The sequence below is a fragment of the Meriones unguiculatus genome, chromosome 6, assembly GCF_030254825.1.
Source record: "Meriones unguiculatus strain TT.TT164.6M chromosome 6, Bangor_MerUng_6.1, whole genome shotgun sequence".
NCBI classification, from domain to species: domain Eukaryota; kingdom Metazoa; phylum Chordata; class Mammalia; order Rodentia; family Muridae; genus Meriones; species Meriones unguiculatus.
The window spans coordinates 120710076-120722896 of record NC_083354.1 but is presented as its reverse complement, the minus strand read 5'-3'; the positions used below and the strand labels follow the sequence as shown (position 1 = coordinate 120722896).

Here is a 12821-nt window from a genome sequence, read left to right as displayed (position 1 = left end):
AAGAGACAATGAAGCAGTCTATTAGAGATAGTGTACTAGAACACAAACTACTTATGCCATGCATTTACATTATGAAGTTGCTATATAGAAAGTTCTGATTAAAATTTCATAAACTTTTTGTTTGAGACAATGTCTTGTCATGTAGATTAGACTTAGTTCAAGCTTGTAATCCTCTTGCTTTGAGCTTCCAAATGATAGGATGGCAGGTGAGTACAATCATGCCTAGCTTAGAATTATCAATATTTTAAAATCCCAGTGGAATTTTACCATCTTAAAGCTCAGTCCACTAGATGTAGTTTTGGTCACAAGACTACAAAACTCTTATCTTTGAGTTGTCTGAACTTGAACTAACTGTATACTTCACAAATATTAACACCTATTTATTGTAGGTAGTTACTATCCTTTTAGATATTCTTCTGTCAAAAGCTTCCTTTAAAAATGTCAACAACTTCATCTATTCATATGCTTTGTACAGATTTCTGTGAAGGAAGAGTATAGAACCCGGGGCCCCCTACTGGTGGGCAGCTTACCGGTGTGTGCTGTTGAACCTCTGTATCAGGCGACTTCCATCTGCTAAACGGATCTGGATTTTTGTGGTGGGCACTGAATCATCAATAAGAACAGCTGCATTAAGTATTGATTTATCCTCTTCTTCTGGGGAGGAAGGAGTACTGACTATTTCAGGTGTAAGGCTAAGAAAGATGAGTTTAAGAATAAGAACACAAACTGAGTATGTAGAACAGAGGACACAGTGAAGGTAGCTAAGTTCTCTAGTCAAATGTGCCATGATCCTGCAGAGGACTTCCAAACTCAGTTCCTTCCAGCTTTCTCTACTTCACGTGGCCTCCTTAAGGATATTAAAATTAGTATAGAGTCTATGCTTCCTACTTATTGATCCCAGATCTCTCAGAAACCTAGCTGCATTTCTTCTAACTTCATACCTGAGTCTTCCTCACACTACTTGCCATACAGTTCAGAGAGAAATCAGAAACCAGAGTTAATGTCAGAATGCCCAAGAGTATCAAGAAAACATTTCAAATCCCAATCATAACTAGATATATTTGAGAAAGAACATCACTAGAGGAATTTTACCTTCCAAGCTTTTGCCCTTCTCCACTAAACGCCTTGAACCGCAATCTGGGTTTTATGTACTCTTGATCTTGATGATCCTCCATATCCAGGTTCACTTGGCTGCCATGGACCAGTCGCTGAAGCTCCAGGGGGATCTCTCTTAAAAGGAGAGGGAGGGTTTTAGTGAAGGTTAAGAATCACACCACTCCACTGAGATAACAATTAAATCGTGATCTATATGCCAACTAAAAATTTCTAGGGTAATTATAGGTCTCATGAGATTACCTCACACTTTTACTTTCAGATTTCTTTGCAGAAGTGTTTCCTATGTATGCCTAGGTAGCCCGTACATACATGGTGCTACTGGAGGATGAAGTTCCTGGGACTGGAGTTACGGATGGTTGTACAATGCCATTTGAATGCTGGGAAGGAAACTCTGGTCTCCTGGAAAAGCAGCCAGTATTGAGCCATCTCTCCTAGCTCATTACTGTTCCTTAGTGACTTTTAAAACAATGTTTTGCTTGTCACAAGGACCTGACGGTATATTTTAGAAAGTCAAATTATAAGACAACTGATCTTTAAATTAGCACAAAAATTCCTAAGTTTAGAAGTATTTTTTTTTTTTTTTCCTTTGAAACAGGGTCTTATGCCTGGCACAGAGATGCATGTATTTAATCCCAGCACTCTGGAAGGCAGAGGCAGGCAGACCACTATGAGTTTGAGGCTAGCCTGGTCTACAAAGTGAGGCCAGGACAGCCTAGACTACAGAGAAACCCTGTCTCGAAAGACACAACAACCAGCTCTTGTACTGTGGCTTAGGCTAGGCTCGAATTCACTAGATAAGGCTAGCTGTAAACTCACAGCAATCCCGTCGACTCTGAGGAGTTGGGGTCTGCCAATATTTATTTCTAACGCTCCTGGGGGAAGCTATGCACACTGATGTGTGGGTTTTCTGGGTGTCAGGGGACTGGTGAGCACTGCCATGTCTCAGCGCGAGGGACAGGGGCTGTGAGAGATGGCCATAATAGATGCCTTTTTTTCCTGTTTTAAATTTAAGATTTGCTTCAGTTTAGTATATGAAGTAATAGACTTCATTATGGCATCTGCACACACAGGTCACTGTATATTTCTCACCCGCTGTGCTCCTCCACGCCCTTCTTCACTACAACCTCCCTCTACTTTCATTTCTTGTGTAGTGATTAATCTCTTCTTCCCTTCTCACGATCCGCTTTCTAGCTTCATGATCTGTATACTCCTATAAACACAAACATTTACAATCCACCCATAGATGATGCATATAAGAGAAACACATGGTATTTGGGTCTGGCTGATACTAACAGTTCATAGAATTACATTTTCTATATTTGTTTACCACATTCTTAATCCATCCATCTGTTGATGAACATCTAGGCTGGTCCCATCTCTGGACTACTGTGAACAGTGTACACAGATTTACAAGTATTTCAATTATTACAAGATATACTGCCTTAAGAGTTCTTTAGGTAAATATTCAGGGATCGTATGTGTCACATGGTAGGCAGTCCTATTTTCAGTCTGGAGAAATCTCTATATAGATTTCCTTGGTGACTGCATAGGTTTATACTCCCACCAACAGTAAGCGTCCTTCATTCTTCACAGCTTTTCACTGCATAAAATTAAAAGGTTCTGCACTACAGAGAGATTGTGTCTTCTACAAAGACTTGTGAGGACACAAAATCATCATACCTGACTGCAAATATTTATTTTTAACTCCATCCTGGAAGAAGATAGAAATTGATAAAGGTGTTTTGGATTCTCAAGTCACTGGTGAACACCACACTTCAGTGCCAAGGGCAGAGGCTCAGGAATGCACAGCTATGGAAGACTGGTCTTATATACTGAGGATAGTATCAGTTACATAGGATCAGTACACATCAGAGACTCACATGGGTAACAACTTGCCTCTTTATAATGTCTGAACCTAAGTCTACTTCTGTTCTATTAAAAAAAAAACATAAAGCACTTTTGGAGGTTTTTTATTTTGTATTTAACATACTTGGCAATTTCCAGGGATATACTTACATTTAAAATACTCTGGAACTCTACCAAGTCCTTGAATGAATGGCACTTACTGTAATTAAGCTGACAACTCCTCACACTTCATTATGGTAATTTCTTGTTTGTTACATTTACAAAGAGATTCTAGACTGATGAAGTAGGCATGTATAAATTGAAATATACATTTATATTAAAGTAGTAATATAAATATAATTGATAGGTATTTTTGATTTATAAAAAATTACTTTTCTACATTTAATATATATGGTAGACTGTATCATTATGGCAGGAAGTAATGTGTATAAGCGAATTATACTACCTAACAATTGCTCTTATAAGACAGTAAAAAGACGGTAATACCAAATATTTTAAGATAGAGTGACCAGATCGAAGCTAGTTGAGAACCTGAAACTAATATTCTTCTAGAAAAAGACTTTGCTCACTATTTGTACTTGATATTGTATAAGCCCACTGAATGTCCTTACATGTCTGAAGATTTAGCAAATTAGCAAATAATTAACATTTTCTTCAATCACCTCGAAGTAAGAGTATAAAGTTGAACAGCAATGTTGGTTTTCATATATTACCTTTATAGTTCCACCTAGTTGCTTAGTTTTCAACTGCATAACACTGTCCTAGCTGTTATATACAAGTACTTGCCACTAATGATCTCAGCTCTCCGATAAGCATTTCTTGCCTTTGTTTGGTAATCTTTTAATATCTATGCAAAATTTAAATTAAAAACACACACCAAATAACTCAATTTCTACAGTATCTTTCCTTCAGAGTGCCTTTGTTGTTGCAGTTTTATCCCCAGCTCACTTTAGCCGCTCTCCTTGGGCATGATGCATTAAAAAGGCTCCACTTTCAATTTCTTTATGAACTCCTCCTGCTATTTAATCTCCCAATCATCACACCCTTATGCCTTTATTCCACAGCAGAGTGGGGTACTGCTGTGACAGGCCTGGACATCCAGAGCTTTTTGTTTTTTTGAGGAACATGAAGACTGTGGGGCTTGGACTAGGAAAGTGGTTGATCGCTGTTAAGTAGAACATAGTGGGTCATGCCAGTAGGAGCTTAGTTGACAATAATGCTGAGAGGAATGGGGACTATCTACTCCCAGCTCAAGAGATTTCTAAGGGGAACGATATTGGTAACTGGGCTAGAACCTTGTGATATTTTGGCAAAGGATGTTTAATGTTGGAGTCAGTTTGTGCTGAAAGGGATAAGGAGAAAAAAATAAGGGGAATAGTGCCCTTAGGAAGGCCCCACCCAGCTAATCCAGCAAGTTTTTGTAAGGAAGGAAAGAAAAAAGGCAGGAAGGGAAGAATCCAAAAAGAAAAAAGAAAAGAAAAAAGGCCTAAGGAACAGCAGCCAATCAAAGCTTATGTAAATGTAATTCAAGAAGGGACCCTGGGAACAGGACAGGAGCCTACTAACAGAGGACCTCTGAAAGACTCTACTGATCAAGATATCAAAGCAGAGGCTGAGACTCATAGCCAAACTTTGGGCAGAGTGCCGGGAATCTTATGAAAGGAGGAGACAGAAAGACCTGGAGGGGACAGGAATCCCAAAAGGAGACCAACAGTCAAAAACAAACAAGACAAAAACTGGGTTCCGGGGGCTCTGTAGAGACTGATACCTCAACCAAGGAACAAGCATGGAAAGGACCGAAAACCCTGGCTCAGAGGATTCAGGCCACAGAATCAGTCTCCAAGTGAGTTCCGTAGTAAGGGGAGCAGTGTCAGCCTCTCTGATCACCTCCCCCTGGGGGTACAGCCTTGCCAGGCTACAGAGGAAGACAATGCAGCCAGTCCTGATGAGACCTGAAAGGCTAGCATCAGAAAGAAGGGGAGGACAACCTTCCCTCTCAGTGGACTTAGGGAGGGGCATGGGAGAAGAGGGAGGGAAGGTGAGATTGGGCGGAGAGAAAGGGGGGGGAGGGCTACAGCCAGGATAAAAAGTGAATGAATTATAATAAATTAAGAAAAGAAGGGACCCTAGTTCCATCCCAAGCAGGCAGAACTTGAAGGCTTTGGCCATATTGCTCTGGCTTTACAGTTACAAAGAAAGCAGGAGTAAAGAAAGGGTTAAGGAAAACTGCTAAGGACAGGTATGTGGCAGGAGATTCCCTGTACAGAAACCTGGAGGCCACTGTGTAAGGCTATAAAAATGAACCTTGGATTATTTTGGAGACCCCAAGATGTTGAAGATGCCAGAAGCATGGGGGATCTGCCAAAGAGCATTATATACACAGAGAAAGGGACTAGCATAAGAGATAGAAGTGTTAAGAGTCAACAAAGCTGGAAGGAGCTGGATCTCTAAAAAGCCATCTAAGCCATTTGATGTCACACATACAAGTACAGGGTTTGGAATTAGCCCTGCTGGGGTTTGGTCGTTTTGGTTCAGTATTTCCTATGTTCTGATTCCTCCCTTTTGAAATAAACATGTATATATCCTGTGCCACTGTAGGTTGGAATTATATGATTTGTTTTTGATTTTACAGCTACAGTTAAAAGATTTCCTTGAGTCTCAGAAGAGATGTAGACTAAAACAGTGCTGAGATTACAAAAGACTGAAGACATTTAGGTGGATCAAATGCATTTTGCATTACGATATGGCTAAGCCTATGGGAGCCGGGAGTAGTATGTGGTGTTTGAGAACGCATCCACTGATTCATTTGAATACTTGGTCACTGTCCCCAGTTGGTGGAACTGCTTGGGAAGCATTAGAATGTCTTGCTTTGGAGGAGGTGTGTCACTGTGGGTAGGTTTTGAGGTTTTAAAGCCCAGACTACTCCTGGTGACTCTCCCCCTCTGCCTTACGCCTGTGGCTCACAGGTAGGCTCTCAGCTACTGCTTGAGTGCTATGCTTGCCCGCGCACAGCCATGCTCTCAGTCATAATCGCTGCCTCAACCTCCGAAACTGTATGCCCCCATTAAACGCTTTCTTTTATGAACTGCCTTGGTTATGGTGTTTTGTCAACAGGAAGGACAGAGGCTTATGGATAAGTAGCTATTCAATGACTGACTCATTACATTAATATATTTTTTGGAGCAAAGCCCATACTGTCATCATACTTAAAAGAGGTAAATCATTGATTGTGTGTGGGTGGGGTCAGACTGTTTGAACTAGACCAAGACGGAACCAGAGCTGGGCACGGACAGTGGATGTGGGTCCCTTGGGAGCCAAAGACGGCAGTGAATGCGTACTAGACCTCAGTCACCAGTGACAACCTGAGCCGACATGACATGCTGGCTCGGATCAATGAATCTCTGCAGCTGCCTCTGACAGAACAGTTGTGTTCAGGGGCTGCATACCGTCAGTTTATGGACATGCTCTTCCCTGGCTCCATTGCCTTGAAGAAAGTGAAATTTCAAGCTAAGCAGAACGTGAATATATTCAGAACTTCGAAATACTGCAAGCAGGTTTCAGGAGGATGAGTGTTGACAAAGTAATTCCTATGGATGAATTAGTAAAAGGAAAATTTCAGGACAATTGAATTTGTTCAACGGTTCAAATTAGGATGCAAATTAGGATGGAAAAGAGTATGACCCTGTAGCTGCCAGACAAGGTCAAGAAACTGCAGTGGCTCCTTCTCTTGTCATTCCAGCTCTGAGTAAACCGAAGAAACCTCTCGGCTCCGCAGAGACCCATTGCAACACAGAGAACTACTGCAGCTCCTAAGGCTGGCCCGGGGATGGTGCCAAAGAATCGTGGTGTGGGCAATGGGGGCGATGAAGCAGCTGACCTGATGCAGCAGGTCAAAGAGTTGAAGCTCACTGTTGAAGACTTGGAGAAGGAGAGCTGAGGAATGTTGAACTGATTTGCCAGGAGAACGAGGGGGAAATGACCCTGGACTGCAGAGAACTGTAGATATTCTTTGCGCTACAGAAGGCGGCTTTTTGATACCCGGTGAAAGGGGCCCACAGGAGGGACACGAAGAGTGTTAAGCAGCCTGGACCAGCAGAGCAACATCTCAAGTCTTCCCTCTAAATCGTGCTTAACTGTTAAACACTCCTTTTATTATTCTTAGAGAATTCACTGGCTTCTTTTCATACGCAACAAGTACCCCTTCTTCAAAGTGCACTTGGCAGAAGTCTCACCTTTTCAGAGGAGTTTGAGTTAGGAGCTGTTGCCTTGTAGCAGAGCAGTATTAACATCTAGTTGGTTCACCAGAGGAACAGAAAGGCCAACATGGGGCTCTTTATGTGGATGTGGTCACACTGACTGATGAAGGGGGTTTTATAATGCATGAGGCGATAAACCTCAGAAATGTAAAGACTGAACTGAATTTTAAGCGAATGTGAAATTTTGGCAGAGAACGAATTAATAAGTAAATGCCTAAGGAGTATTTAAAATGCTTCCATATTTCACAATATAAAATATAACATGACAGGAGACTGTATGTGTCCGACGTTGTGTCTGGGAAAGAAGGGCCAGACTTTAGACTCTTTGGAACCTGTGGTCACAGGCCTTTCAAGGCTACTTGACTCTCACAGATGTAGTCTTTGGCTCAGAAGGGAAGTTTGAAAAGTTCTGTAAAGCTGTTTGGTGTCACTGACTAGTTACATCCCAGCTATAAAAACAAGCAACCTGGTTCCTACGTATTGTGTTTCTGGGACCTGCCCACATCTCTGGGATTTGAGTGGGCTCGTTGAGCCCTGTTCTGCTGTCTTTTAAGTTTGTTTACATTTAACACGCTTTCTGCTCCCCTTGACCTCTGGGAACTCCTCTGGCTCCTTAAGCTTGCTGCTGAGCGTTGTAAATACAGGAGGCAGGTGATCATGCTGCAAGTTCATGCTGGACCTCCGGCAAAGGAGCCCAAGGCCAGCGCCGCCTTGGGCTCTCTGAGGCTAGGGTGCTTGGTGCCTGCTGTTCATAGCTCTCCATTGTCACCCGGATACTTTGCCAGTGCACTAATCTCTTTGGAGATAAAATTCTCTATGTCACTAAATGTTAAAATGATTTTTTTTAATTTCAGAATATATAGTACCGTGGCTGAAATATTAATAATTAAATACTTCATTCCTTAATTCTCCCTCATTTTGCTTTGCCCATAGTCTATTCAGTTCCTTTATTTGGCAGAATTCTACAAGATGTATGTTACCCACTACTGAGATTATTTAGCCCCTGATGTGTTTGTATTGATTTGTTTCTGGTGCTAGCTTGTCTTATGCTGTGTGTAGAAAACAGGTATTTGATGACACATTGTCATGTAGCGCATGCTCTGTGGAATTTAGAGCAAATCCAGATTCAGTGACTAACAATACCAAAAAAAAAGGAAGTAACTAGCCGTTGTTCAAGGACAGTGGTGATATTTCTCCTTTGTGGCCTTTTAGACCTCTGTTGCCCCCAAATTCCATTTTATTTTTCTACCTGTTTTTTGACAGGTTTTTTTGTTTTTTTTTTCTACTTTAAACAGTTTTAAATACAATTCTGTATTTCAAGGAGAAAAAAAAAAAGGTAACTCATCCAGTGTCCTTACTCCACAAAAAGATCCATCTCACCTCCCCCAAGTCACTTATATATTATGTAATATGTTTCAGTAACTAATTCTTGAAAGCTAATCGTGTTTATTGAGCCGTTTTAAAAAGAAATAGGGCGCGGGGAGACAAGCTACTTGGTCACACAGTTGCCACACAAGCAGGACACCCTGAGCTCACTCTTTAGAGCCTATTAAGAGGCTGGAGGAGGTGGTATATGTTTATACCCCAGCACTAGGGTCACAGACCCTGGGGCTCGGTGACCAACCAGCCGAGCCTATTTGGCGAATTCTACACAAGTGAGAAAATCCCTGAGGCTGAGCTATGATTTCCACATGCCCTTGTACATATGCAGTCATAGGAACGCGGATGCACATACTCCAAATAGTTCCCTCCGACATAACAGAATAATTCATCTTACCCTCTCTTGACAGATTCCAAAAACTGAGCATTTGTTGGGTCGTTGTAAGGTCTCAATTCACCATCATCTAAACTGAAACCATTGCTCCACAACTTCAGTAAGATCTGAACCTTTGAGGAAAAAAAAATTCATCTTCAAATTTAAAGTTTCAAATTATCTAATTTATCTTAAAATATATTTGTTTTGCTCAAAGCTAAGCATTTGTGTTCACGTGTTTACTTAGCTTTATTTTTAGCTTAAAACACTGATTAATAGCTGCAAATATCAAAGTCCCAAGGGTGGAGCCGAGCCTGTTAACTGAGGAAACAACCAGAGAAAAGTAACAAACACTGCTTGGAACCTGTGACTCATACCCTTCACTCATATCCAAACTCTTTAGTCCACAGCTTAAACATTCAGGCCAAGGGGCAAGGCAGATGTTCAAAAAAGCTCTAAAAAGTTTATAATTTTAATATTCCAAAGTCAACAGAAATAACTATTTCATTTGTTTTTAAAATTTAATTTATTTTGTATTAGGAAAGTATATAATTTTTAAGAAAAAAAATTGCAAGAATTATATATTTCTTCCACAAATAATTATCCATCTCTAAATATAAGGCATGACAGTTAGAAATATTGTAGCTGGAAGCAAAATTAACCCATGCTTCAAAAACTCATGAGTGACTGTACTTATACTGTCAACTATTAATTCAGAAAGGGGAAAAACCATAGTAGCAACTACAAACAAATGCTTAACCATTTTGATGACTGTACCTACATCTTGCAGCTGATTTTCTTCATAGACATACTCTGAACGCTTACAGAAGGAGTTGCCCAATCTGTATCCTCCACCTGTAAATGACTGAAATAAATGGGTTGAGTTCATTAAGATTTATAGTCAAAATGTTATTCTTATACTTGATGTATTTCAAAATTAAAGACTAGTAATTGGCCAGATTCATATAGACTAGGAAACTATACTGGAATGAAGCCCTTAAGTTATAAAGAAGTGTATGTGAGAAGTTAAATGTCTTTTCATAAAAACATTAGTAACTGAAAATATGAAACAACGTCATTTGATCCCCAGAAGCCACATGGTGGAGAGAACCCAGTCTGGCAAGTTGTCCTCAGTCTGCTGCATGCAGGTTGTAGGTATGTGCACACACATAAATGTTAGAACAAGCAATTCTATATGTATTTGATAGGCTTTTAAGTTTTTAATTAAAATAGAAATCGCATCACTTTCCCTCTCTAGCCCCTCCCAAATTCCCACTATCAAGTTGAGAACCTCTATTTTTATTACTGTTACACATATGTATACATGTACAAGCAAATGGCAAGGCCAAGCATCCTGGCGGCGCTGCTTGACAAAGTTCCAGTGCCTGGATGCCTTGGTTTGATCCTTTATTGCCTATTTCTTACTATTAAAGGCCTCTCTCCAGATGTGTAGAAAGGGGAACCCTCCTCCATTGCTGGTGGGAATGTAAACTGGTACAACCACTTTGGAAATCAATCTGGTGCTTTCTCAATTAGGAATAACACTTCCTCAAGATGCAGCTATACCACTCCTAGGCATATATCCAAAAGATGCTCAAGTACACAACAAGGACATGTGCTCAGTCATGTTCGTAGCAGCTTCATTTGTAACAGCCAGAAGCTGGAAACAACCCAGGTATCCCTCAGTGGAGGAATGGATACAGAAACTGTGGTACATTTACACAATAGATTACTACTCAGAAATTAAAAATAAGGAAATCATGAAATTTGCAGGCAAATGGTGGATCTAGAAAAAGATCATCCTAAGTGAGGTATTCCAGAAACAGAAAGACACATGGTATATACTCACTTATAAGTGGATATTAGTCATATAATATAGGATAAACATACTAAAATCTGTACACCTAAAGAAGCTAATCAAGGAGGACGACTCTGGGTAAGATGATCAATCCTCACTCACTAAGACAAATGGGATGGACATTAAAAGAAGGAGAAAACAGGAAACAGGACAGGAGCCTACCAGAGGGCCTCTGAAAGACTCTACCCAGCAGTGTATCAAAGCGGATGCTGAGACTCATAACCAAACTTTGAGCAGAGTGCAGGGAATCTTAGGAAAGAAAGGGGAGTAGTAAGACCTGGAGAGGACAGGAGCTCCACAAGGACAGCAACAGAACCAAAATATCTGGGCCCATGGGTCTTTTCTGAGACCGATACTCTAACCAAGGACCATTCATGGATATAACCTAGAATCCCTGCTCAGATGTAGCCCATGGCAGCTCAGTATCCAAGTGGGTACCCTAGTAAGGGGAACAGGAACTGTCTCTGACATGAACTAAGTAGTGGAGTTCCCCCTGGGGGGGGGGGTAGCCTTGCCAAGTCACAGAGGAGGACAATGTAGCCAGTCCTGATGAGATCTGATAAGCTAGGGTCAAACAGAGGGGAGGAGGACCTCCTCTATCAGGGGACTTGGAGAGGGGCATGGGAGAAGTCAGAGTGTGGGATTGGAAAGGGAATGAGGGAGAGGGCTATAGCTGGGATGCAAAGTGAATAAACTGCGATTAATATAAAAAAATAAAAATTTAGTTTAAAAAAAAAAAGGCTTCTCTCCAAAGGCTAGAGTTGGAATAATAGAAAAGTTAGTGTTAATAAAATATAATAAAATTAATGGTGGTTCCCTGGGAAAAACAGCAATGCAGAAAATTGAGTCTTCATAGAAAATTGAGTCTTCATAGAAAATTGAGCCTTACTGTTAGATTATTAAATGATATTAGTAAGCATGAAATAGAGGATCTGAGTAAAATTGTTAAGAAAAACTTAGGGAAAATTTGGAAGCTGACAAGCTGTAACTGAATCACTAAGCTTTCAATGCTCAGCTTCAAAAATAAACTAGCATGGACAGGGAAAAATTTTGATCAGGCTGTTATTGACAGATCTTGGTACCTTCCTGAAGGCAAAGTAAACAGCTTTAGGAACTGTGATGTTCTTCTATCCGTTACAGGATGGTAATAAAGATGGACATCGTATTGAAACAAGGGTTCATGACAAAGGCACGGAGAAAAGCATTTTGGCTCAGTGAACTTTTTGCCTTTTGAGCAGACTTGTCAGATAAAGATGTTTTCTAATATTGTAGCATTGTAGCATTTTAGGAATCCAAGAAAAGGATGATGGTTTTATTTTAAATATAAAAGAAAAACAGGGAAAGGAAGGATCAAAAGGGTCAGAAAGATTGAACTTCTGAAGAAAAGATAAGTGGAATGAAATAATATTTTTATGAAATTTAATCTATTAATTCTATGCCAACTTGAAACAGAATAAAACTCAAAGAGTCATCCTGTCTAGCATTTTTTTGGTATTTTTTTTTATTAATTACAATTTATTCAGTTTTTATCCCCCCTGTAGCTCTCTCCCTCCTTCTCCACCCAATCCCACTCTCCCCCCTTCTCCACCCATACCCCTCCCCAAGTCCACTGATAGGGGAGGTCCTCCTCCCCTTCCTTCTGATCCTAGTCTATCAGGGTCTCATCAGGAGTGGCTACATTCCTGTTTAGCATTTTTGTAACCTCAAGGCTTCAGGATCCCAAGCTTAAGGAAGAAAACTGATTTTATCATATTCAATTTTATTATGAAATTTGCTATTTGCTTGCTTTGTTTCAACTTATGCAAGCAAGGAAGACTTGTTGAGGAAGTTTCTGAGGAAATGATTTTGTGTATAAATAAAGCTTGCAAGAGACACAAGTTGTTAGAGCAAGTCAAGCCATACTGACACAGGCTTCCTATCTGTCCCATCTCTTATGAAACACTAAATGGTCTAATCTTTCCTTCCCTCGTCA

The 12821-nt window shown here is 40.4% G+C and overlaps 1 protein-coding gene and 1 pseudogene across 1 annotated transcript in view; one reads left to right on the top strand and one right to left on the bottom strand.

The window, feature by feature from the left end:
- The window catches only part of Ubxn2b (UBX domain protein 2B), a 44254-nt gene that overhangs the window by 17720 nt on the left and 13713 nt on the right, over positions 1-12821 (bottom strand). Inside the window, exons 4-7 of the mRNA XM_021664092.2 lie at positions 9773-9856; positions 9016-9125; positions 1093-1230; positions 531-692 (exon numbers count right to left, since the gene is read on the bottom strand). Of these exons, the coding sequence (XP_021519767.2) occupies positions 531-692; positions 1093-1230; positions 9016-9125; positions 9773-9856 (494 nt within the window). The remainder of the gene's footprint in view (positions 1-530; positions 693-1092; positions 1231-9015; positions 9126-9772; positions 9857-12821) is intronic.
- LOC110544748 (microtubule-associated protein RP/EB family member 1-like) lies at positions 6173-8351 on the top strand (annotated as a pseudogene).